Raw genomic sequence first — 25,953 nt, forward strand, 5'->3', positions numbered from 1 at the left:
AGAGGAGCAGTGAACTGGATCTCATTGACATGCTCTGGGGAAGCCCTTCGGTCTCTGGGCTGCCAGACAGGGCAGGGGGGGCAGCACCTCTCCCCCTCTCCCAGGAGCTGGAAGCAGGTGGCAGCTGCCTGCTCCGTGGAGCCCACAGCACCTCCGGGCGATGCAGGAGCAGGCCAGGCTTGGTCTTCTCCAGGGAGTACTGCTGGCCTTCGCCCAGAAACAAAATTGAGCCCCACCAAGTCTGTCATCTGCTGAGCAGGGCTGCAGACTCGCAGGTGGAGAGCCCGGGGTCCCCACGGGATCCTCTCTCCACCCCGACACCCGGCCTTGGCAGTCCTCTGGCACTGCCATCTGGGACGGGATGGGAGCCTGGAGGAACATACACCTCCCTAAACCCCTGTATCCCCTGTTGCTCCCACCCCTGGCTGGGAGAGGGTCCCGCTGTGAGTGGCCCAGGAGTATTTATATCCCGTGCTGGGGCAGCAGAAGTCGGATTGACAGAGCTACGGGCCAAACCAGAGCCCTGCGGGATGGTGTAGGCCAGGAAGGGCTGAGGACACCACAAGCAGCTCCTGAGTGCGACTGAGCACTGGGACCACGTGCGGCAACACACCCCTGTCCCCAGGAAGCCCTTGCAGGGTGGGGGGCTCTGGCAGCGCCCTGGGAATTAATCTTGCGGAGGTGTCGGGAAGAGGCTAAAATGCGCCCCACGGAGCGGTGCCACCCGGGGTGCGATGTCCCCCCAGGCTCAGTGGTGAGAGGGGCCCGTGTGGGAAGTGCTGGGCAACTCTCCACCCCAGCGGGAAGGGCTGGGGGCGCGGGGCCGCTCTGCAGGCAGCGCTGCACCCGCATTCGGGGGGTTGCTAAAAGCCGTGGCGAAAGGCTGCGCCGGGACGGCCCCGCGGGGGAGCGGCCGGATGCACCGTGACCGCTCGGGGGGACCGACCCCCCCGCCGGGCCAGGCCCGAGCTCCGCGGCACGGCAGCGGCGCGGACGGGCGGGACACCCGCGGCGGCGCACCGGGGATCCGTGTGGGGCGAGAGGGGCCGGGACCCCCCCACCCTCCTCTGGTGGTGGCGGCGGCGGCGGCGGCGGCGGCGGCGGCGGCAGCGGCGGCGGCCACGAGGACGGTGCTGCCCCGCGCTGGGGTGGGCGGGGCCGGGGCGGGCGGGGCGGGGCCAGGCAGGGTGGGGCGGGGCCGGACTGTCCCGCCTGTCGCGAAGAGCCAATGGCGGCGGTGGGCGCGTGGGTGGGCGGGGCCGGAGGGGCGGGGCGGGGCGGTGGGAATCAGAGGGCGGCCGCGGCGCTGCCGGGAGCGCGGGCGGGTCGGGCCGGGCTGGAGCGGAGCGGAGCGGAGCGGAGTCGGGCCGGGCGCCCTTTGTTGTCTCGGTCGCCGCCGAGTCCCCGGCCGGCAGCAGCGGCGGGCCCCGGCGGCGGGGCGGGCGGGCAGGATGTCCCAGGAGAACCTCCTCGGCATGGACGAGGGAGCGCTGCGGAAGCTGGTGGGTCCCCGCGGTGCGCAGGGGCCGGGGCCGGGGCACGGCGCGCGCTGCCCGGAGCCTTTGCTCGCTGCGGCGGCTCCGAGGGGACGCGGCGGAGCGTGCCCAGCAGTGCCCCGGCTCCTGCTGCCCCGCCGAGGGAGGGGAGGTGCCGGCGGCTGTCCGGGGCGCGGGCGGAGCGGGCAGCCGGGCTGGCTCCAGGGGCTGAGCGGCAGCACGGGCCCGTCCGCGCCTCCGCGGGTGGTGGGGCTGCCGCTGCCCCCCAGCCTGGGCGGAGAGCGGGGCCGCCGGCACGGAGCCGCTGTAGCGCTTGGGGGGGTCCCGGGCAGCAGCACCCGGAGAGGCCCGGGCTGGCCTGGCTGGGAGCTCTGGGCACGGCTGAGCTCCAGCACAAGCCCCCGTCCTGCCCCGGTGGCTCCAGGGACGGAGGCCCCACTGCTTCGGCCGCGCTTGGCCCTTCGCTCGCACCCGCGCTCGGGCTGTAACGTCTCCTTGGCCGGCGGCTCCCGCCTGGGACGTTTCCCGCTGCCGGCGCGGTTACCGGCTGCCCCCGGGCCCCCGCTCCCGCGCTGCCCGGGGCTGGCCTGGTACCGGGGGCTGCTCCCCAGGTCTGCGCCCGCATGGCTGGGCATCCCCTCCTGTGCGGCGGCTGCCGGAGCAACGTCCGAGTCGCTTCCCGGCTCCCTTTGCTCCCCCGGGAGAAGGAGCCGGAGCCGAGCCCCGGCCTCGCCGCTGCCGGGGCCGGGTGGGCTGGTGGGGGATGAGCACTGGGCTGTCCCAAAGGTGGGCCTCGGGGTGCTGGGCTCTGACCTGCCCAGCCAGGGCTGTTGTGTCGGGAAGCCCTACAAAGTGCTGCCCAACTTTGGGCAGCCCCGCCACCTCCCCTCCAGCCCCGGGGCACCTCAGGCTCGGGGCTGGGGGTTTGCTGGGTGCTGAGCGTGGGGTGACCCGGGCCGGCGCTGGGGAATGGTTCCAGCAGGAAGCTGAGTCAGCCGGGAAGGCACGTCTGCGGGAACAGGAAAGAGTCGGGGTGCTGCGGTGGGAAGCGGGAGCTGCGCCCTGCCATGGGCAGGGGGTCGGCTCAGGGGCTGTGCTGCGCTGCCAGAGCCCCCGGACGTGCCATCCTCAGCCTGCTCTGGGTGACGACGCGCAGACCTGCCCACTGCTCTCCGTGGGGTGACATCAGGGCTAACGGGGGGGCCCGGAGGGGTGGGGATGGGTGGTCCAGGTTTTTCCTTGTCCTACCAGTGCTCCGGTTCTGCCATGTCCCAGCTCAGGTCTCTGGACTGAGACGGAGCCCCAGGAGCGGTGATGTGGTGGATGTTGGGTCTGTGGTGCGGCTGGGTCTCCAACTAGCGTGCAGAGGTGGACCTTAGCTGTGAAGCAAGCACCGCTTCTCCCCAGGGCTTGGTCTGTGACCCACCGGGGCTTTGCATCCCCAGAGCACCCTGCTCACAGCTCAGGTCTCCCTGTGCGGCTCAGGCTGGGGAAAGCCTGCTCCGAGCTGACGTGAGGCGGGGAAGGAATTATTTTTCTTTCTGGTTAGGTTTTGGCTCAGCTCAGCTGGAAGAGGATTAGCCCATATAAGGGAAAACTGCCTCTCCCACTGCTTCCTCCCTGCTCCTCTGCTCTCCCCAGCCCTCGGCCCTGGGCTGCTTCTCCTCCTCCTTTCTCCCAGCAAGTGAGACCTCAGCAGCAGTGTGGGATGTCCCTGGGGGTCCTGGAAGAAGGAGGCTGGGGCACGTGAGCAGGTCCCTGCAGCCCCCTCACCAGGACCATTGCTGGGCTGGGAGCTGCCAGGGAGCCTTTGCCCCCCATCTCCCTCCCAGACGCATCCCTGCGTTTCCCTCTCCAGCTGCCTGCTGGTACCCCAGTCCCGGGGAGGCCAGCTGGGATGAACCTGTGGTGCAGCATGAAGGTGACCAAGGGCTTGGAGGAGCCTGGGGAGGGAGCTGCGGGGAACGGGGTGGGTGCTGCTGCAGGGTGGCCCTTAGCCGGGTGTCTGGAAGCAGGGGATTATTTGAGCGCTCAGGGCTGTGCTGAGCTCCAGGCTGTGGTCTGCTGGCCCTGGGCTGGGGAATGCTCCCATCTCCTGGCCCCTCCAGATCTCAGCCTGCTTAATTAGACAGGCAGGATGCAAATCTCCTTGCAGGCAGAGGCAGGGCAGGCTTGAGCTAGGAAAGTAATGGCCACGAGGTCCCCTTCTTACAGCCGGTGGCCTTTGGGAAAGGCTTCAATGGCCCTGCGGAAGCATTGCATCCCTGCCATGTGCCCATCGCCCAGCTGTCCTTCCTGCTTTCCTCTGCCTGGGAGGCAGCCATGTTCTCCGTGGCTCCTTTCAAAGGTGCCAGCAAAGCTTGGGGCTGCAGGAGGTGCTTGATGTGCCTGGCTCCTGTCCCCAGAGAGGTTTCCCTGTGGCTGGGCTCCAGCCTCCCAAGTGCTCTGTGCTCAGCCGCTCCGGGGAGCCGGATGGATGCAGGGCTAATTACAGCCCTCCTGGAGGAGCCACCAGCTATGCTGGGGCTCTGAACACCGCTGTACTCGGGCATCATCAGAAAAGCAGCCCACGGGTGCCTTGCCAGCACCCTTTTCACAAAGCTGCTTTGTGTGTGTGCCGAGGCGGGCGCTTGCTTGTAACCATTAATTTGCTGCCGGCTGGGCAGGGCTGGTGGGGCCCTGGCATGTGCTGATCCCTGGGCCTGCCCGTGCAGACAGGGTTGGGCCCCTTGGCCCCTTCCCACCCTCTGGCTCCAGCTGTGGTTTCCGGCACGCTCCCCCTTGCCGCTGGCCACAGAGCCTCCGAAGCCACTCATTTGCCTCATCCTGGCTCCCTGCTGACGTGGGCTTGGGACGAGGCTCTTTCTCCTGCCCTGCTGCTCTTTCTCCCGTGGGGAGAGGCCTTCCAGGACCCGGGTGCAGGTCAGGTCCCAGATGGAGCCTCTTGCTCAGGGCAGACCCTGGAGCTGGTGGGTGGGTGTCATGTGGCGCATGGGTGCCGGGGTGTCCCCTGCTCTGGGTGCGTGGGGCCGCTGTCCTGTTGTGTCTCCTCCTTCCTGGGACTCACAGCTCCTGCAGCTGCTGTCCCCCCCCTCCATCGTCCTGACCCAGCTGCTGAGGCTGAGCCACCCACTGCCAGCAGCTTATTTAGGGAAGGACCGGGGCCTCGGCCTCCCAGCATGCGGTGGAAGAGTGTTTTTCTGCCCTCAAGGCCTTTGCACGGCTGTGGGAAGAGCTGTGCTTGCTACAGGACCTCCAGCCCCTCGTTTTGGCCTGGACCAGGCTCTATCACTCCCCCAGCCCCTCGCTGCCGCCCCATGTGCAGCGGAGCTGGGCTTCCCGGCCGGTCAGGGTGGCTGCCATCTCTGCTGGAGCAGCAGAGGGAAAGACCCTGTCTCTGTGCCTTTGTCCTGGCAGCCAGCATCCCCGCCTGCCGCAGCACCCCCAGGGTGCAGGCAGCTGCCCCGGGGCAGGCAGGCCTAGCGCAGACAGGAAACAGGAGGTCCCTGTGGACGGAGGGGCTGGTTTCCTCCCCAACATCCCCTTGCCCTGGCAGTGCAGCGGCTCCTGCTCTTCCCAGCTGCTTCCCTGCCCTTGCGCCAATGGAGGTGCCAGCTCCGGAGAAGAGCCCAGAGGGGCTGCAGGCCCCAGCTGCGGCCAGGAGGCAGACGCTCATGCTGCTGCGGGATGCAATAAGCGGCTGCAGTGTGCTGGGAGGGATGGCACTGCCAGCTGGCATGGTGGGGGCTGCCAGGGTGGGAGGGAGCACCCCAGCTTAAAGCAGCTGCCCCCAACGTTGCATGCGTTTTCAGCACCGGGCTGGCCGGGGGGAGCTGCCCTGGGGGTTGGCGGTCCTGGCTGCCGAGCACCCTGCCGTGATCTGCTCGTGATCTGCTCGAGGCTGGCAGGGCTGGAGGACCACAATTTTGGCTGCCACTGGGGTGGCATGTGGCAGCTGTGTGCCTGCTGGCTTCACTGGGATGGGAATATCCGCCCCTGGTTCCCAAACCCCGAGCAGGGAGAGCGAAGGGTGATGGCTTTGCTGGGGGGGCCTGTGCAGAGGGGTTTCTGCGTGCAGGCGGTGGTTTGGGGCCCTCGGCGCTGCTCAGCCCGGGTCCGGCTGAGGGACTGGCCCTGGATTCCCGCTGCAGCGGAACCTGAAGAGCATGGATGGGTTGGCCTGTGGGACTGGAAGGGAGGGGACTGATGCTCTTGTCCTGTGGTGCAGCCACGGCTGCTCCCAGCATGCCGGGGCTTGACATGCTGACGGCAGCTGCTGTGGGTCATGGGGTTTATTTTTAACGAGCTCCACGGGAAATGGCCTCCTGGCTTCCCAGCACTGGCTCGGACCTGATGTCCCACAGCAGGACAGTGGGAGGACAGCGGGGCTGTGTCTGCCCTGGCTGGCCTTTCCCCGCGGATCTGGCTGCCTTCTGCCCCCCTTCAGCATGGAGGGGGCCTGTGCATGGCCCCTCAAAGCACTCGGGCCAGTGGCAGGGCTGGGGCTGTGGACCTGATCTGGAAGAGGGGAAGCAGCTCTGGGTGCCCATGCCAGGTCCTGGCAGATGGCCTTGGGTGGGCTGAGGAGCACCTGTGAGATGTTCATGGGGAGCTGTGGCGGGGGTCATGGCCAGGCTGCCCACATACAGAGGGTTGGACTTTGATTTAGGACAGATCCCGCTCATGGATTTGGCTCCAAGAGCTGCTCGCCATCCCCTAGTGTTGGGTGGGGAGGGCTGCAGGAGGGCCACGGGGGGACCCCTCCTCGGTGGGGTGCTGGGGGGTGGGAGGGGAACTGTATCTTCTGCTATCCCCCCCTGCTGCTGGAGGGGCTGGGACAGGCAGGAGGGCTTGTCCCTGTGCTGGGGGCATTGGAGGGCAGGGCTGCAGGGAACTGACCCTTGGTGGCCGCACAGACCACCGATGGACATTCGTGCTACGTGCCCCTGTCTCCTTGCCCCTCACATGCCTGGAGGTCTCGGTGCCACCATGGCAGCCCCTCCTCAACATGGATGGTGCCAGCATCCTGCTCCTGGGGGGGCCGTGCCTGCTCCCTGCGGGGCCAGGCAGTGCCGGGCAGAGTGTGCCATGTGCGTGGGCCCTGCCAGACAGACGGCCCCATTGTACAGCGCGTGGGCAGCCCGTGGCAGCCCGGCGGAGGGCGGCACCGGGGCCGAGCCGGGGGGGGGGGCCGCGGTGGCCGGAGCTGGTGCTGAGCCCTGCCCTGTCACACCCAGCTGGAGGCAACGTTGGACCTGGCTGAGCGGCGCCGTATCCGCTCAGCCATCAGGGAGCTGCAGCGGCAGGAGCTGGAGCGGGACGAGGAGGCGCTGGCATCCAAGCGCTTCCGCCCAGAGCGCAGCAGCCACCGGCAGGACGACAAGGAGAACTGGCCGCGGTGAGTCTGGCGTGGGGCCGGGGTCCCGCTCACCCCCTGCCTCTGCCCCAGGGGATGGTGGTTTCGATGCCTGGCCCCACTGTGGCTTGGACAGATTTGGGTGGGCACGAGGGTGGGAGCAGCCTGGTGTCAAGCGGCTTGGCCCAGGGCAGGGGGGTGCCCGTTGCCTGAATTTGCCAGCTGCCCACGAGGGGACTTTGCTCCCAAGCACCCCCAGCAGCTCCCCACTGGCTGCTCTCACCCCCGCACAGGTCCCGGCGCCTGGAGGAGGAGCAGCAGACAGCCCTGGCCGCCTTGTCCCGGCAGCTCGAAGGCATCACCGACGTGGAGGAGCTGACAAAACTGGTGAGCGACCGTGTGCCGGGGCTGACCGTGTGCCAGGGCTGACCGTGTGCCGGGGCTGACCCTGCCTCTCCTGGGTCTTTTCTTCTTGCAGCTGCGGGCAGCGGGTGAGTACGAGGAGCGCAAGCTGATCCGAGCTGCCATCCGCAAGCTGCGGGCCGAGGAGATTGAAGGTGAGGCACTGTCCCCACATCCCAGGACAGCTAACCCTGAGAGCCCAGGACGTGGGCAGCTCCTTCCTAAACACCACCCTTGCTCCCATCTAGCCGCAACCCTGGCTGGGAATGTGCAGAGCAGCCGGAGGGATCGCAGCGAGCCCCCCACTGTGCCCGGGGATGTGAAAAGCAGCTGGAGGGACGATGCTGAAACGCCAGCCCTGACTAGGAGTGGGAAGAGCAGTCAGAGGGACGATACCGAGCTGCCAGCCCCAGCTGGGAGCGGGGAGAGCCGGGGTGAGGGCAGTGCCGAGGCCCTGGCCACAGCCAGGAGTGGGGAGAGCAGCCAGCAGGATGATGCAGAGCAGCCGGTGCTGACTCAGCCGGAGGAGAGCGGCCATGGGGGGGCTGCAGAGCGGCCCCCTGCCCAGGAGCCCGAAGGCTCAGTGGTGAGTGAACGGGTGCTGCTGGGGAGAGAGGACCACCAAATACTTCCTTGCCCTTCCCCTGGGCTCCTGTGCCAGCCTGCCTGGGGCACAAACCCCCGGGTATTCCAGGTTCACCCACCCAAGGGAGCCGGGAGCAGGTGGAGCTGGGGTCTCTGGAGACATGGGGGACGTGGCTGGGCTGTGCCAGAGTGGCCCCAGCAGTGATGAGCTGGGGCTGGGGGCTCGGCCCTACGTGCCCCATAGCTCCTCCTTGAGGACGCAGCTTGGGCATGGATGCTGTGGGCGAGGGGTCTGCGGGGCTCCTCAGTGTACTGGGTGCACCCCTCCCTGCTGCGGCTCTGCAGGGACGGTGCTCTTTGGAGGTGATGGCCGCCGGTCCCACCTGCGGCAGCTGCCTATGTCAGCCTCCTTATGCAGGCAGAAACCTCGAGCCCCTGTCTCCCTCCCCATGCTGGTTGTTTCTGCTGGCCCTTGAGGGGCTGGGGCTCACTCTGGAGTGAGGCAGATGCCCACCAGCCATGGGCGGGCTGCCTGGCCGGGGGAAGGATGAGCTGGTGGGCAGGGACGGAAGGAACAGGCGCAAGCCTGGGTTCCTACCTAGCAGCGGTGACCCCGCAGGGGGCTATGGCTCTCAGGGCGGTAGGAAGTCCCTGCGGAGACACCACGCGGAGTTGCCCTTTGGGGGAGAGGGTGGGGAAGGGAGAAGTGGTGGTTATAACCACAGCAGAGTGGAAAGGCTTGGATCCTCACATCCACCTCTGTTCAGCCCAGCATCCCCTTTTGCCTGCCCTGGGGCTGTGGCAAGAGGCGGTGGGGGGCATGTGGCCCTGTGCCACCTTTCAGCACTGTCTGCCTTCCCCATCCGGATGTGCTGGCACGCTGCCCCCGGTCCTGGCCATGCTGGGACATCTCCCGAGCAGCTGGCGGGGCTGTCCCACTCTGTCCGGCTGATTACTCCAAACCTGAGGCCATTTTCCCTAAACAGCAGCTGCGGTGGTGCCTGGGTTTGGGTCCTGGTTCCCCTGTGCCCCCTCGGGGTACGTGCCCCTCTCTGCCTCCCCCTGCCCTTGAGTCACGTCAGCACCCGGAGCCCGCGGTGCTCCTAGAGGCACTGGCACAGCCAGGACTGGCAGCCTGTGCCCTGGCTGGTGACACCAGGACACCCTGGCCCCACTCAGGTGTGTGTCAGGAACATACCTGTCACCTGCATGTCCTTGCCATTCCAATGTGAGCCTGTGGTCCTGCACCCAGAGCATCCCATTGTTTGCCGAGCAGGGCTGCTGGTGCTGTGGGCAGGGACAGGGTGATGCAAAACTGGGTGCTCCTTGCTTCATGGAGCCCTGAGGTGCCTGGGCTGGGGGGCAAGAGGGGACAGGGGCACTGGGCAGGGCCTGTCCTCTTCTCCCACCTCCTGGTATCTGTGCTGGACAAGGCTGGTGTGCTCATGACAGAGGCCACAGGAGGGACCCAAGAGCCAGCTTCTTGCTCCATGCCGTCGTGCTTGTCAGTCCCACGCAGAGGAATGCCATGAGCCCAGGGGTAGGCAGTGTCCCCCTCCCCGGGTGGGTGGAGGCAGCGGGATGTGGAGACACTTGTCCCCCTGCCAGCCTCCTGCAGTGACCGCTGTGCAGGCGGTGGCTTGTCCATCCCCGGCAGCACGTAGGCATGGCATGGGAAGAGGCCACATGCCACAGCAGCATGTCCCTGGCCAGGTGGCAGGGATGGAACAGGGTGACCTGGTCAGAGACCAGAATGGGGCTGGCCCCGCTCTCACCCCCTGCTCTCCCCAGACCCACGAGCAAGATGACGTGGTGGAGCACGAGCACATCCCAGCTGAGATGCAGGAGCTATGCAGCCGGCAGGCGGGAGACCCCCAGAAACCCAGCACCCAGGGTGAGTCCCCGTGAATGCTGGTGGCAAAGCCCTGTCTGGGTGCGTGCCCACGGTCGGAGCTGCACCAGAGCCAGCTGTGGCCAGGAGTGGGAGGATGGAGAGGGCAGCAGGGCATCTCCCAAAGGTGTGGACAGGGGAGCTGGGCACTTCGTGGGGCCATGGGAGCAGGCTTCCCCCATGTGGAGCCTCTTCTCTCTCCTACAGCTGTGGTCTCGGGGACCCTTGTGCTCCTGGAGCTGCAGCCAGCCCCGGGACCCAGTCCAGAGCCCGAAGATGGTGATGAGGAGCCGGAGCACGACCAGCCATGTTCCCTGGGCGCTGCCCAGACCAAGGGGCAGCACCCAGCAGTCTGGAAGGAAGAGAGCCTGGGCAGCCCTGCCACCGCCCAGGAGCCCAGTGGGGGGCAAAGCTGCCGGGTGGAGCAGCCCCCCCTGGGCCAGCCCAGTGCTAGCAGCCGGGGCAGCCAGGTACAGAACCAGTGGCACGGGCTGGGGCCGCCACTGCTCTCTTTGCCAGGGGCTGGCGGTCCTGTGGGTGAAGGCAGCTTGATGGCGTGGGGGTGCGTGTGGCCCCCCCAGCTGACTGCTTTGCCCCTTTTGCTCCCTGCAGCTTGGTGTTGGGGTGCGCGGCCAGGTGCTGGGGCCAGCCGGGAGACGCGGGGAGCAACCAGCAGGTAAGTGCCGCCCTATGGGGAGGGAGCACTGGGGTCATGGCCCCCCCCGGCCCCGCTGGGCAGTGCTGCCCCAGGGGACCCCCGCTGCTCCCCTGCCCTGTGGCACGCGCATCCAGGCAGCGTGAGGAAGGGCGTCAACCCTGAGGACGTGACTTCAGCCCCCGTGGGCTGGGGCAGGCACGTGAGGGCAGGACGTGCCAGGCCAAGGGCCATCCTCAGCTGGTGGCCTTTTGCCGCCCGACGGTTCGGTGGCAGTGCCTACCCCAGCTGGGTGCCCGGGGAGCAGGGTGCCAGGCGAGCTGTTTACCAGTCCCCCAGCTCCAGGCCGGCCGGCAGCAGGGCCATGAAAGGGAATCGGTGCCGGCAGCAAACCCCGGCCTTTTACATTCTTTGTCCCAATAAGGCCGGGAGCAGTGTGCCGGCTGGTCCCGACCCCCCCCCCCCCCCGGGGCTGCACTAGCTGGCCCGACCGGGCCCCAGCACCCTCCGGGTCCTCCCCACAGCTTTGAGGGATTGTGGTGGCCAGCAGCTGCCCTCTTCCTACTGCTGGGAAAACCATTCCTGCAGCTGTGCTGGGAGGAAACAAAAAAAAAAAAAAAAAAAAAAGAAACTCTCTGCCCCCAGGGTCAAGGTTCCCACTGGGAGCCACCCTTGCAGGCGGAGGTGACCTCCCTCCAGGAAGCCTCGGGGGGCTGCTGGCTCCTGGGAAGGCGGAAACCCTGGGGAGATGCTGGGGGGTAGTGAGCTGCAGCGTGGCCCAGCCCCGGGGCGGAGGGAATCGTGCAGGGCCTGACCCACCTCGCCTCACCTGGGGGCTCAAACCTGGGTGCTGGGGAAAGGCTGAGCCCCTTCACTTGGGAATCAGCGACTCCGGCCCCTGGCCAGAGTGCTGCCTGTTCGCTGCCTGCCTGCACCCTGGGTGCTCCCTGGGTGGGGGCTGAGCCACTGGGCCCCCTTACCCTGCTCTCCAGAGGTGATGCTGGGCTGGCCCTACTGTGCCAGGGCCTGGCGGGTGCAGGGGTGATCCCAATCTCTTGGCACAGACCCCGGGTACCACTCACTGCCCCGCTGGGGTGTGGGTACCCCAATCTGTGCCCTGCTCTCCTCTGCGGCGTGGTTTGGCACTGCAGGGCAGAGCTGGCTGCCCGGGGTGCAGGGCAGCCTGTGAGTGCTGGCGGATTTTGGCACTATGCTCTGGGGAGTGTGGGGTGCAGGGAGGGGGAACCCAGGGTGCTGTGCTTGGGGGGGTGGGAGGGGAGGCGGGGATGGCAACAGCACCCTGTGCCGCACTCATCCTCTGCTCCCCTTGCCCTGTTCCTTGCATATCTGGCCTGTCCCTTCTGAAGTGGCAGTGCCCACCCAGGACGTAGCAGGGACCCCGGCTCGCCTGAACACTCACCGGTGGGAGCAAGCGCCCTCCTCCCCGCGACTGGCTGGACGCACGGGTAAGGTCCCAGTGGTGGCCGCCTCCACTCTCTCCGCTTCCCAGTGGTGGGAGGTCCCCGGCGGAGCCTGGGCAGGCACGGAGCTCTGTGTTGGCAGGATGCCGCTGGCTGAGTGGGGCTGGCTGCCCACCTGCTGTCTTGCCCCCCACCCGGCATCCATCCCTCCCCACCCATGTGCACAAGCAGTCAGGCTCCAGCAGAAGCTGGGGGGGCAGAAGCTTTGAAGGGCTGCAGGCACCCTGCACTGCATGCGTGGCAGGGCGTCCGGAGGGGTTGCACGTGTGGTGGGGTCTTGGGGGGGGGGGGGGCGACATGCATTGTGTGGGCACCATGGGGTGCTGCATGCGTGGCAGGGCACTGGAGTGGGGGGTAGCATCATGCATTGTGTGGGCTCCATGGGGTGCTGCATGCATGGTGGGGCACCCCGGGGCGGGGGGGACAGCATCCATCGTGCGGGGCACCCCGGGGCGGGGGGGACAGCATCCATCGTGCGGGGCACCCCGGGGCGGGGGGACAGCATGCATCGTGCGGAGCACCCCGGGGAGGGGAGACAGCATCCATCGTGCGGGGCACCCCGGGGCGGGGGGGACAGCATCCATTGTGCGGAGCACCCCGGGGAGGGGAGACAGCATCCATCGTGCGGAGCACCCCGGGGCGGGGGGACAGCATCCATCGTGCGGAGCACCCCGGGGAGGGGAGACAGCATCCATCGTGCGGGGCACCCCGGGGCGGGGGGACAGCATCCATCGTGCGGGGCCGGGGGCGCAGCATGTGCGGCGGGGACACCCGTGGGTCGCTGCAGCCCCGGTGACCCCACCGCACCCGTCCCTGTCCCCCGCAGAGCCGAGCCGTGCCGGGCCGCCGCCGCGGGCCACCTCGGTGCGGGAGCGAGCCCAGCGCTTCACCCCGGCGGGCCCGGGGCCGGCCCCCAGCGCGGCGGCAGCGGGCGGCCCGGCGGGGGCGGGCGGCGCGGGGGGGCGGGCCGGGCCCGGCCAATGGCAACGGGGACCCCGCACGGCCCCGCCGGGGCCCGCTCAAAACGCGCGGGGCGGCGGCGGCGGAGGCGCAGAGCAGCGCCCGGCCCCGGTCCCCGCCGGCCCCCGCCCCGCCGGCCCCGGCCTCGACGGTATGAAGACTTACTTCACCATCGAGATCAAGGATGGGCGCGTGCAGCCCCTCGCGCCCCGCGTCGTGGCCGCCCCCGGCAGCCAGCGGGCAGGTGGGCACCGGGCAGGGAAGACGGGCAGCGCGGACAGGGGCACCCATGGGAGGGACGGGGTGAGGAAGGTGGGTAACGCAGGCAGGTGGCATCCGTCAGGTGCCTGGGTGGGGGAGATGGACAGCGTGGGCAGAGGGCACCCCCCATTGTGAAGATGGGATGGGGAAGATGGGCAGCGTGGCAGCTGGGCACCGTAGGGATGATGGGCACCAGCAGGCATCACGCGGGAAGGTGGGGCTGGGAAAGGTGGGCACCGTAGGGGGAATGGGTGCCAGCAGACAGGTAGGTGCTGGCAGGGCCGTAAGAAGCATCGTGGGACTGTGCTCCCGAAAGGATGATGTGCACAGTTGGGCAGTGGAGCAAATGGGTGCCAGCAGGCAGTTGGGCACTGACAGGGTGTTGGGCACCAGTGAGCAGCTGGAAACCAGCAGGCACGTGGGCAGCAATGGGCAGGTGGGGAGTGATAGGCCAGGCAGGCACTGATGGGACGCGTCAGCAGTGGCATTTGGGTGCTGGCGGCCCGGAGGCTGAGCGTGGGCACCGCCAGAAGAGCAGAGGCCATGGGCAGGAGAGTGCCTGGCAGCGCTCACCCTTTGGCAGGGACGCTCAGCTTGCTCAGGGCATCTCAGTACTGGGAGACCGTCTGGCCCTGCAGCCTGTCCGCATCCCCACTGTCCTGCCACATTCATGCCAGGGGTCCTTCCCCAACCCCCTGCCCTGTCCCCACAGCCCTGCCCCATTGTTTGCCCTACATTCATGCTCTGACCCCACTGACCTGCTAGTCCAGGGGAGTCCACGCTGTCGTGCTCTGTCTCATCCCCGCTGCTGCGGGGTTCTGATCCAGCCCTGCCCCTGATCCAGCCCTGCCTGCCCGCCCGCAGACGTGGCTGCCTTGGGATGCTCCTGGGGCCGTCCCTCGCGCTGGGGGGTCTTGGCTCCAGCTGGAGTGCTGCGGAAAGTGCCCTTTTTGGGGAGGAGGGCGAGCCAGGGTGGCGAGAGGGGCCTGGCTTCCCTGTCCCTTGGCTGTCCCCAGGGCCCTTCCCCTGTGCCAGAGCTCAGTGCCCACCGCTGAGGCAGGATGCGTGCGGCAGCCAGGCAGCCCGGCCGGAGCCGCTCCCCGGGTGGGGGGCTGAGCCTGCCGGGCTGGGGCTGGGGCAAACCCCATGTGCCTCTTGCTCCCCTTGCAGAGGTGACCCTGGGGCTGCGGAGCTCCCCCATCCGCATCACCACCATCCCCAGCAGTGGCAGCAGCGTCTGCAGCATCAGCAGTGTCAGCAGCAATGTCACCAAGGTGAGTGCCCAGAGGCGCTAGGTGCCGTGGGGCTGTGCCCCACTTGGGCATGGCCTGGGGGGTCCTGGGCTTGGGGTGCGGAGCAGTGACCAGGGCAGGAAGGCTGGTGCTGGCAGCATGGCCCAGAACTTCTGGCTGGTTTTGGTTTGGGGTTTTTTTTGGGTGTTGTGCATGTGTTTTGGTGGGGGTTTTTTTGTTTGTTTGTTTTTGGGGGTTTTCTGGTTTTTTTGTTGTGTTTTGGTGTGGTTTTGGGTTTTTTTTTTTTTTTTTTTGTTTTTTTGGGTTTTTTTTTTTACAAAGAGACCCCAGGCTCTGCACATGGACCCACAGCCACATGAGCCCCCCCCTGCACCCTGGACACTGTGTATGCAGATGCTCGGGGTGGGGGGAGATGGGCTGGGAGACTTTTGTGGGTCTCCCTCTGTTTTAAACACCTTCTAGAGTGGCAGCAGCTCAGGGAAAAAAACACTGCCACTCACCCCTGTTTTCCCTCCTGGGAATGGACCTTGGCCATGGTGCGTGGGAGCCTGCTCAAGGGGGGGGGCTCCCCGAGGCTCTCTGACCCACCCTGGAGCCGTGGGCTGGGGTCCTGCCTCCTCCTGCTTTGCAATCCCGAGCCGACAGCAGAGTGGCAGCCCCAGCCTGCCTGGCCCAGGAGGGATTCTTGGGTGCAACTGGAAAAAAAAAAAAAAAAAAAATCCCTCTGCTCTGTTTTGGGGGCCGAGCAGGACATGGCCCCCCCGGGTTCTGGGGGTGGCAGGGCTGGGAGTGCACAGGAGGCAGCCCCGCGCGTGCAGCCCTTCGAGTGCTTTTTATCTGCTCCTGGCCATCTAGGGTAATGCGAGGCGCACGCGGCCTTGGCAGGAGCCAGGATGTCAAGTGCAGTGCTGCCTCACTCGTGGCCCTGCACGCACCCGGCTCGCCCAGCTGCCTCTGCGGGCACGGCACCGCGGGTGGCCGTGGCACCGCTGGCTCACTCCGTCCTCGGCTCAGCCCTTGCCAGCATGAAGCAGGCAGTGCCCACAGCCTGGCAGGACTATCCTCAAGTGCTGCCTGCGCTAACCGGCAGGTCCCGCTGCCCACGGGCAGCTCGCTGCCTGCAGAGGGGTGCCTTCCCCGCGCTAATGCGCTTGGGCAGGCTTGGCCCGAGCAGCCCGTCAGCTCTCATTAAGGTATTAGCGGTGCTGCCCGGCAGGGTGGGGGGCTCGGGACCTGTCGGCTGCCTGGCGGGAGACACGGCCTCCAGGTGTGCTCCCAGCAGGCAGGGAGGAGGAGGAGGAGGCAGCAGCAGTGGTGCTGGCAGCCCTGCCAGGTAGGGCTCGGTTGGAGGGACTGGTGGGGTGCGGGGATCTGGGGACAGTGGCCGCTGCACCGTGTCCTCTTGCTGGTGGCGTTCTGCCTGTGCCCATTATGCAGGGACCTGCTCCCCCTGGGGCGTTCATCAGGCAGCATGGGGGGACGGGAGCCCCCAAAAATCACGGCTGGTGGCCGGGGCCTTCACGCCGGCGCCAGCCGGGGCCTGGAGACGTTGGTGTGTTGTGGGTGACGCCGGCCGGGAGCAGGAGGGCACTCGGGCAAAAGGGCGCGTGGGTGGTCTCTGGTCCTGGAGCACACCCAGCCTGGCGATGGTCAGGGGCTGATCCCGCATGGGGCCTCTACCCCACCCGCTGTGCTCCACAGCCCCCTCAGGATGGCATCGAGGGCACTGGCAGCTGCCTGGGGCAGGGGGGGCCGCTCAGCAGGGCTCCCCCTCACCGAGCCACCTGGTCCCCGGGCTGGAAACGTTGCCAAGTGTTGGCGTCTGCCTCGGCACCCCTGTGCGGGACCCCCGGCTGCCGTGACAAGAATAGCCCAGCGGGCGCAGAGCCAGGCCGGCCTCCAGCCGGGGGTGGTGCCCCCGGCACCCCTATAAAGGGCAGAGGACAGCTGAGCGGGGCTCGCCGCAGCGCCTGCCGGCACCCGCGCTGCCGTCATGCCGGGGGTCAGCCTAGAGGGGCTGGCGCAGGCCGGGGCGGCCGAGCTTGCGGAGCTGCGGCAGGAGCTGGGGGCTTTCCGGGGGGTGGTGGAGGGGCAGCTGGAGCAGGCACTGCAGCGTGTGCAGGCCCTGGCGCGGGCGCTGCGGGCGCTGGAGGAGGAGCACCTGGAGCTGCGGGCAGAGCTGGCCTGCCTGGGTCGCCGCCTTGACCTGCTGGTCCTGTGGCTGGGGCCACAGGAGCCCCCCGGGGAGGACCTCAGCACCCTCTTTCTGGAAGCACAGGACCCTTGCGCCCACTTTGAGGGCACCGAGGAGCCCGGCGGCCCCGTGGCCCATCCGCCCGCTTTCTCCAGCACGCGCCAGCAATCGGCCCTGCACCTCTCCCGGAGCAACAGCGGCGTGAGTGCGGGCAAACCTGCCCCACGGCAGCGCCCGGCAGGGGTGGGCGGAAGGGTGGCACTGGCCTGTGGGGCTCCCTGCGGCCCCAGGGATGTCTGCAGCCAAGGTGAAGGCCCTAGCACGAGGTGGGATCGTGGCTGCGGTGCACGGGCGATGCAGCGTCACTGGGCTCTGCCACCATTCAGGCTCACTGCTGTGGGGGGCAAAAGGCGCCTGCCTGCTCCGCATTGCCGGCATACCGCCGGGCGGGCAGGCTGCAGGCAGCTGTCCTGCCCCCGCCTGCCCACAGCAGTGGCGAGGCGCAGGTGGTGGTAGCACGGGCACACGTGGCCGGCGTCACCTCCCGCTGGTGGCTTTGCCATGGGCCAGGTGCTGGGCCAGAGCAGCGGGATGCGGGATGGGGCCAGGTGTGTGGCGGGGCTGCTCCGGCCCCACGCCGGCACCTCCTCTCTGCTGCCTCCCTGCCCTATTCCGGGCCTGGCCCGCTGCCTGCCGCGCATTGCTGGGGGGTCGTGCTGAAAGGGACTTGGCGTCCTGGCTTTGCTCCGGCGGGGGCCAAGCTGGCCTAGATCCTGAGCAGGGATGCGGGGGAGGCTCTTGATCTCCTGCACAAGCTCTTCTCTCCGCTAAGTCCCTTAATTCCCTGGAAATCCCTTGTGCTGCTAACAGCACACACTGGCCTTGCCAGCACCTTGCCCGCTGCTGGGCACCAGGCACTGCCCAGCCTGGAGCACCCAGGCAGCCCCTGCCTGCTGGAGGGCCCTGGCAGCCTGCGGTGACAGGGGGTGGGGAATATTTGGGGACGTTTTGGCAGCCAGACTGGGAGCAGGTCAGAGACTGCCGGGCCCTCCCGGGGCAGGGGGTGCCGCAGGGGGGGTTGTCGCGCTCCCCTGCCTGCCTTGGTCGCCGCAGATGCCCGCAACGTCCCACCGGCTGTGAGCTCTTACGCCGCATGTGGCACATCTCCAGGGTCCCTGCTGCGGCGATGCAGGGCTTGGACCCTGAGCAGCAGCGGGGAGGGGGGGTGGCCAAGCTGGCGGGGGCTCAGTCGCACGGTGCTGTCGCTTTAGATGGAGCCGGAGGTGGTGGAGCAGCCCCAGGCGCCAAGGCTGGAGCCGGAGCTGCCCAACGGCATGGAGAAGGTCCAAGTGAGAGAGCTGGAGAGAAAGAGCAAGCTGAACATTGAGGAGCTGAACAGGATCGAGGATGAGGATGTTCTGGATAAGATGGTACCTCCTCCACTGCTGGGCTCCTGGGGGAAGGTGAGGGGACCCCAAGCTGGTGGCAGAGGGGTGATGCTGACCTCCACCTCCTCCTGCAGCTGGATCGGACAACGGACTTTGAGGAGCGGCGACTGATCCGAAACGCCATGCGGGAGCTGCGCCAGCGCAAGCGAGGTACTTGGGGACAGTGACCCTTGCAGGGTTCAGCGCTCTGGCGGTGGCGTCGCAGGTGGAGCCAGCAGGGTGCTGGAGTGGGGCTGTCCGGCTGTGGTGAAGCAGGAGGGTGCGTTGGGTCTTCTGCTGCACCCCTGGCTGTGCCAGGCTGAGGGCATCATTCTTCCCACGAGCTGGTTCTGGACTGGCAGCAGCCAGCAGGACCCCTGGTGTGATGGGGACCGTGCCTGCCACCCCTGCCTCTCGGTGCTGACGCCATCTCCCACCCGTGTTTGCAGACCAGCGGGAGAAGGAGCGGGACCAGCGGCTGCAGGAGACGAGGAGCCAGGCTATGGCAGGAAGGGCCGGCCGTGCCACGGAGACCACCACCACGCAGAGCACCCAGTCAGCTGATGGCTCAGCACGCAGCACCGTCACCAAGACCGAGCGTCTCGTCCAGTCTAGTACGGGCTGGGCTGGGGGGGTGCAGGGCTCACTTGCCCAGCATAGCCAGCGTGCTGGCCGTTCTGGAGCCTGTGCAGAGTTTTTTTTTTTCCAGCATTCTGCCACTGTAGCTTCTTTCTGCCACTGTCGCCACTTTTTCTGGGTGTGGCTTAACCATGCTGGCAGCAGGACCATGGTTCAGGGCTGAGATTTGCTGCATCTTCTCTGGCTCACCTAGAGCCTGCCTGGGGATCTTTAAGGGATCTGCTCTGGTGACTTCCCACCCGATCCTCTGCCCCATCGGGTTGGCAGGGGCCTTGTCTGCACCTCAGGCCTGTCTTCTGTCCCCTATACCTCTGCTCTCCCAGTCCCTGAGTGGGGGATGACAGTCACTGCAGGGGGCTGAGGGATGCTCCAGCTCCCTGCTCCTTTGCACTGGCCTCTTTGCTCTGCCTGGGGGGCACATGACATCTATCCCCACTTTGCCAGCCATGGCTCTGCCACCTGGGGCTTCTCCCTGTTGCACTACAGGGATGTGAGGGTGCTTGGCAGCAGTGGGTGCCTGTGGGTGCCGCTGCCCCTGGCCCCAGCTGATGCCCCATTGCCTTGCTCCCTGCAGGCGATGGCACCAAGACCTCCCGTACCACAACCATGGAGTCGAGTTACGTGAAGAGATCGGACAGTAAGAGCTTTTGCTGCCCTTTCCCCAAGACATCCTCTGGGCGTAACCCCAGGGGCACTGCTGCTGCAGAGCCATCCCTGCCTGTGGGGTGGGCAGAGCCCCCCACCTGCCTGGCGCCCCTTCCCTCGGCTCCTGCCCAAGGCCTCTCTCTCTCTCTCTCTCTCTCTCTCTGCAGATGGCAATAGCACATTCGTTCAAACCAAATCATCCTACAGCTCCTCTTCCAAGAAGACGGGCAGGTGAGCGGCGGTGCCTCCCCGGGGCCAGCCCCAAACGGTCCCTATCAGCCATCTGCCTGCACAAACCCTCTCTGCCCAGCTTGCGGTGTCCCCATGCAGGGATGTCCCCAAAGCCTCCTGGTCCTTGGGGCACACTTGCTGTCTCCAGTGGCCCCCGTGGGTCCCTCCATGGGCATGGAGATGTGTCTGCCAGCCGGGGGACCTTAAGCCACCCCTGTTCTGTCCCAGGGACATGGAGGTCTCCAGAGCTCTAGGGCTGTCAATGGACTGAGGCCACCGCGTGCCCTCCCCCAGGCTGCCCGTGGCCCCCCCTTAGCTTTGTCTGTCTCTCTTCCAGCATCTTTGACCGTGAAGATGAAAGTGCCTCCAGACAGAGCAGCCTGGCCGCGCTGGAGCGGCGCCAGGCTGAGAAGAAGAAGGAGTTGATGAAAGCTCAGAGCCTGCCCAAGACATCGGCCTCGCAGGCTCGCAAGGCCATGATGGAGAAACTGCAGAAGGAGAGCGGGAGGTGAGGCTGGGCCGGGGGCAGGCTGGCTGGGGCGGTGAGCCCTGTGTGTATAACACACTGCCTTTTCTGCCGCAGCTCGCCAAACCCTGCGGCGGCACGCACCGCCGTGCAGCGCTCCTCCAGTTTTGGTGTGCCTAATGCCAACAGCATCAAGCAGATGTTGCTGGACTGGTGCAGAGCCAAGACCCGGGGCTACGAGGTGAGTGCCACCTCCTCTCCCCATCCCCAGGGCTGGTTGCTCTGCCCCTCGGTAACTCTCCTGCCTTTGCAGCATGTGGACATCCAGAACTTCTCGTCCAGCTGGAGCGACGGCATGGCCTTCTGCGCCTTGGTCCACAACTTCTTCCCCGAGGCATTTGACTACAGCCAGCTGACGCCCCAGAACCGCCGCCACAACTTTGAGGTGGCCTTCTCCTCCGCAGAGTATGTAGCTCTCGTGCCATCATGTGGGCTTGGGGTGGCTCTCCCGCTCACTGCTCGGGCCGAGGGGGTACGCAGGCAGGGGCGATGGCGCTGGAGGTGGGCGCCCGTCAGCATCGCTCCCCCCCATGTCATGCAACAAGGTTTCGACACTGGGGGGGAAAGCAGTGGCTACGTGGACGGAGCCATGAGAGGCCAGCGCAGCCCAGTCTGGCGTGGTGAGGGTGGGCGTGGAGGTCTGGGCTTCCTGGGTGTGGGGCAGAACACCCAAAGGCAGGGCAGCAGCCCCCCAAGTCCACCCGGCCAGAGGCAGTACATCCCATCCCGGGGTGCCGGGTGCGGGGCCGTAGCCCCTGGGGAGCGGGGTTTGTCCATGCCAGGTGCCTCCTTTCACGGTCATATGGGCTCAAACACCGTCGCAGCTTCTCCAGTCTCGTCTCTTCCCTTCCCTTTTTGCTTCTGGTTTTCCTGGGTGCTGAGAGATGGGAGCGTGTCCAGCTGGAGGGCTGGCAGCCAGCCCCTCTCTCCTTCCTTCTGTCTCTCTCCCACCCACTCCTCCTCCCCTCCAGCACCCTGCCCAGGGGCAGGGCCGGGTGGGTGGGGGTCCCATCCCGGCTGGTGCCTGGGGCGGTGGCGTGAGCTGGGAGCTCCCGCAAGCTCCCTGGCTGCTGCGGTGCTGTTCGGTGGAGCGAGAAAGGGGCCGTGTGCCTGGCTCTTGGCGCTCCTGGTAATGGACTTTTTGCCTTAATTGGGGAACCGGTGCGTGGACTTGAGAGAGCCATCGATCTCTCCGGCCTGGAAGCCAGGTGGCCTCTCGTCCTTCCTCCTCCTCCTCCTCCAGCTCTTGTGAGCGTCTTCTCCCGAGCTTCCTGCACCAGGGCTGTGCAGCGTGGTTCCAAGCGGAGCTGGGCAGGAGGGGTGGGCTTGCCCCCACCCCAATCCTCCCAGCGGGTCTATATAGGGGCTATATAGAGCGCCACTCCGCTCTGGAACCTGCTCCCCGAGCACCCGGCGCGCCAGAACACCTCACTCCTCCTGTGCCTCCATCTGTCCTTCCCTCTGGACCTCACGCCTCTCCACGCCGCTCACCCGCCCTTCCCCTCCCTTGCTTGTGCCCCCCCAAATCTCACTGAATGGCCTTGGCGCAGCGGTGCCCGGAGCCCTCCTGCCCCTGCATCGCGCACCCCCAGAGCATGCGAGAGCAGAGCAGCATCTGCCCGGGGGGGCGGGACGGGAACTGCATTGATCCGTGTCTCTTGTTTTCTCTCTTCCTCCCCTCCCCGACTGGGCTGCGGTCACTGGCTTGCCCCTCTCTCTCCCTGCCCCCAGGAAGCACGCGGACTGTCCGCAGTTGCTGGACGTGGAGGACATGGTCCGGATGCGCGAGCCGGATTGGAAGTGTGTGTACACATACATTCAGGAATTCTATCGCTGCCTGGTCCAGAAGGGGCTGGTAAAAACCAAAAAGTCGTAGCCCATTTTCACCCCCCCGGGAGCGATGGTGAGAACCTTCCCCTCCAAATACCTGCCCGTGCCCCACCGCCGCCGTGCCGGGGAGCGGCCGCCACGCCTGGGGAAGAGGCTGGGGGATGCCGGTGGGCGAGGGGCAAGTCCTGGTGGTGTTGGCCAGCAGGGCCGAGCTGTGGCCAGGAGAGGGGTGGAGGTGGCCAGCTGGCCTCTGGCCTTCTAGAATAGCACCCATGCAGATTTGGGGAGGGGGGGGGGACTGTGTCACCCTGGGGGGCTGTTGGCTTTCCAGCCGCAGGGGTGGCGCTAGTGGGAACGGAGCTGCTGCATCTCTTCCCTCCCCGCTGGCTGAGCCCCACCCAGGGCATTAGCTGCTGAGGGTGCCGCTCTGGGTGCTCTGTAGCATCATGAGCCCGAGCGGTGCTGCCTGGGTGTGGGTCAGCCCCCCTGAGATGCTCCAGTATCACTGCTTGCACTTGCTGCCTCCTTCCCCCCGGCTCTGGGGTGTGCGGGGGCTGCCGGCCCCGGCCGGGGGGGAGCTGCAGCCGTGGCTGCGGGGCCAGGCGTGGGCCATGGTGCCCTGCCTGCGAGGTGCTGCCTGCTCATATATGGGCAAGAGCGGGGAGCCTGGAAAGTGTGAGTCAAGGCTTGGGTCCTGCCTCGTCTTGCAGTGTTCATGCCTGTCTTCAGGGGCATCCCAGCTGGCGCTGGAGACGCTGCTCCCCTAGGCTCTGCACGGCACCAGCACACCGGCGCCCAAACAATGGCTTTATAAGGGCAGAGCCGCTCTCCTTGCGCTGCTGTGCTTTGCTATTACTCCCTGAGCCAGGGCTGGTGGTGGCGGGGGGCCTCCGGAGCTCAAGCGGGGGCTTTCCCAAGGCCCTGAGCTTGCTCCCCACCCCCAGCGTGGCCGAATCATGAGGTGGGGCTGGTGCCAGACAGGCCGTGGGCTCGGAGCCCATCACCTCCACGGCTGCATCGACTCCAACGCAGCAGAGGCCCCGTGGGAGAGCTGGGGTGGCGGGGCACGGGAGCAGGGTCCCAGCAGAGCTCTGGGCTGGCTGGCTCTTTTTGGCTCTGCTGCTCCCTGGGGGGCTGGCCCCAGCTGGGGGTCCCTCTGTGGCAGTGCTAGTGCCAGCCCAGGGGGCTAGGGTGGGCTGTGCTGGGGGGCTGAGGCATGCAGCGGGGTTACTGCAGCCTGGGGCGATGGGGGAGAGGGCTGATGGGGGTGGTGTGGTGGTGGGCGGCAGCTTGGGCTTCGGACCATCCTTGTGCTCAGAGCTGCCCCATGCACTCTGTCATTGGGGCAGAGCCCATGCCAGAGGGTGGCCCTGGAGCCAGAGCATGGCGGCAGCAGGGGCTGCCACTTCACACCAAGCAGCCGCCCCCCCCCCCAGGTGCTGGCACAGCCCCAAACCCTGGTGCTCATGGCTGCATCAGCCATTAGCAGCAGCAGCCTGGGGTGCTCCGGCACTGTCTGTCCCCTGGTGCTCCTGGCACCTGCTGCAGTGCCTCACTGCGCTGCAGGGACCCGGGCAGGGCTGGGGGAGTAGCAGAAGTGGCAGGGTTGCTCCTGTGCCCCCCTCCCTGCCCCCAGCAGAAAGGTGAGAGGACAGAGGTGGCCAGTTCCCTTCTGTGCCCTGCCTGGCTGTCACAGCGCCTGACCCAGCCATGCTGGCAGCCCCCTGAAGCTGGACACCCCCCCCCGCCTCGGCTGCCCAGGGAGCCCCACCTCAGGGAGAGAGATGGCACCTGCAGCCCAGGGAGCTGGGTGGGTGGTGCAGGCAGAGCGAGGGCAGGGCTGCCACCCTACTGGAGGGGCAGCGGCAGAGCCCAGAGGCTGCAGGGCTGGGGGGACAGCCATGGCTGCTCTGCCAGGGCCCCCCCCCCCAAGGTTGGCAGGTGCTGGAGCAGGACCCTGCACAGACCCCAGCATGGCACTGGGGCCCAGGCTGGGAGGTGGTAGGCACAGGCCAGCACTGAGCTGGTTGAAGCTGGGCAGTGCCCACCCCACCGGTGGTGCTGTGCTGTGAGTGGGGCAGGCACCCCCCCCGCCGCCCCAGGCTCCGGTCCAGCACAAGGGTAGGAACCGGGCTGGCAGAGCTGACGGGAGGCAGGAGAGCAGGGCCAGGGCTTGCAGTAGGAGTGATGGGCAGCGTGTTACCAGGACATCCCTGCCTTTCCCTGGACCAGCCGGTGGCATTTGGCGTGGGGGCACAGCACAGACATGTGCGGGCGGGCAGGCAGGTCTCTCCCTACAGTGTACCAGCATCAGCTGGAGGAGGAGGGTGGGCGCAGCCTGAGCAGCAGGTGACTGCCAGCACCAAGGGCTGGGGCAGAGAGCATCAGGGGGGCAAGGGGCATAGGCAGGCAGCATGCCAGGAGTGGCAGGACTGTGGGTACCGAGGGGTGGGCAGGAGCTGAGCAGCACTGAGGGAAGCAATGCCCAGCACCAGCAGGCTCTGGGCAGCGTGGGTCCCCTGTCCCAGCCCCCGTGATGGGGCAGCTCGCCCAGGGCCGTGCTGAGGGCTGCATCTCCGCAGGACGCTGGTGGACTGCGTGCCCCTGGTGGAGGTGGAAGACATGATGATCATGGGGAAGAAGCCGGACTCCAAGTGCGTCTTCACCTACGTACAGTCCCTCTACAACCACCTGCGTCGTCACGAGTTGCGCATGCGGCAGAAAGAGTGCTAGAACCTGCCCTGCCCACCGCCCCGCTGCCCCATGCCCTCAGGGCTGCCGGCGGGCGGGGGAGCTGCCTGCCCCAGGAGGGGCCGGGGGGCCACGGGACCAGCGCTGGGACGGGGTGGGGGGCTCTGCCTCCAGGGCAACCTCACACCTCTGCCTCGCTGGAGCTCTCTCTGCCCCGGCTGGCTGCAGGCTGACCCCATGGGCAGGGCAAGGCAGAGCCAGGCAGGTGCTGCTGGGGATGCCCCCCAGCTTGGCTAGCCTCCCGCGCTCCAGCGTGTTAAGTTATTGTTCTCCAAGAGTTGGTTGTCCTGTGGGCAGCACCCCTGCGTCCCTGGGGAGGCCCGGGCACGGCTGCGCCCTCGGGCCTGGGGCTGGTGTGGGTCGGTGGCTGAGCAGGGCTGTGCAGCCTGGCCCGGGTCACGGTGCACTCCACAGGCAGCGTGCCCGCGAGCAGTTCTCCTTGGCCCCCCTGCGAGGAAGCCCCTCTGCCCACTGCAGGCCCTGCTTGGTGCCACCTCCCTGGGGATGGCTCCACGGCCCCGTGCTGACACCCTGCTTCCCACCATGCACGTGCACCCTGGGGCACTTCCACACCGGGGGGCTGTGGCACCCGTGTGCTGGGGAGCGGGCGGAGAGGCAAGGGGTCCCGTGGGAGCAAGGGGCCCAAGGAGCGAGCCAGGACGGCAGCCCCTGCTCTCCTCCCCAGCCCAGCTCGGGGCACCACGTGCTCAGCGCCACTCACCCCTCCATCACCGTCTCTGCACCCGCGTTGACACGTGTACCAACACCAGCCAGACAATAAAGGTTTATTCTATAGGGTGATGCCTCTGGTCCTTCTCCCTGGCCGCACCGCTGCTTCGTGCCACCAGTGCAGCACACACCGCAGCGCCTGGGGGTGGTGGGGTGGTGGTGGGGAAGGTGTTGGCAGCCCTGCCTGCTCCTGGACCCCTCTGCCTGCAGGCCCACTGCTCACCCAGCCCGGGGGGGCAGATGCACGGCACGTGCTGCTCCTCCTGCTCAGGAACGATGCCCAGAGCCGAGGGGCACTTTCAGTGTCCCACCCTGACCAAGGGCTGTTGGTTCATTGCCCCCTGCCGCCCCCAGGCCTGGTACGGGGAGAAGACCCCACGCTGCCACCGAGGCTGCGTGGACCCAGGGCTGCAGACAGTGCAGCTGCACCCTGTTGCTGTCCCCAGCCAAGGACCGGATGTCCCCACCAGGCCAGCGCAGCCATCAGGCTTTGGCTCAGCACTGCAGGACCCACTCATGGGCTCATACCCAGCCCCCTGCAAGAGCAGCTCATCCCAAGTCATGGTGCCCCATCCATTGTGCCAGGGAGGGGGTGGCATGGGAACAGCATGGTTGGTCCATGGGATGGTTTGGCAGCTTGC

The 25,953-nt window shown here is 67.3% G+C and overlaps 1 protein-coding gene across 1 annotated transcript; it reads left to right on the forward strand.

Annotated features, from left to right (window-relative positions):
• Positions 1–1,445: 1,445 nt before the first annotated feature.
• On the forward strand, positions 1,446–24,620 carry SMTN (smoothelin). Its single transcript, XM_059827531.1, has 21 exons — positions 1,446–1,502; positions 6,734–6,894; positions 7,146–7,239; positions 7,331–7,409; positions 7,503–7,840; positions 9,631–9,733; positions 9,938–10,200; positions 10,343–10,406; positions 11,753–11,851; positions 12,693–13,070; positions 14,258–14,361; positions 16,619–16,735; positions 17,806–17,964; positions 18,057–18,132; positions 18,411–18,575; positions 19,175–19,237; positions 19,413–19,476; positions 19,814–19,984; positions 20,060–20,183; positions 20,256–20,407; positions 24,415–24,620. Exons 1-21 carry the CDS (start codon positions 1,452–1,454, stop codon positions 24,563–24,565), a joined length of 2,976 nt encoding a protein of 991 aa, XP_059683514.1. The 5' UTR covers positions 1,446–1,451; the 3' UTR covers positions 24,566–24,620.
• The last annotated feature ends 1,333 nt before the right edge of the window (positions 24,621–25,953 follow it).

Source organism: Gavia stellata, chromosome 21 (genome assembly GCF_030936135.1).
Source record: "Gavia stellata isolate bGavSte3 chromosome 21, bGavSte3.hap2, whole genome shotgun sequence".
In the NCBI taxonomy this organism is placed as follows: Eukaryota; Metazoa; Chordata; class Aves; order Gaviiformes; family Gaviidae; genus Gavia; species Gavia stellata.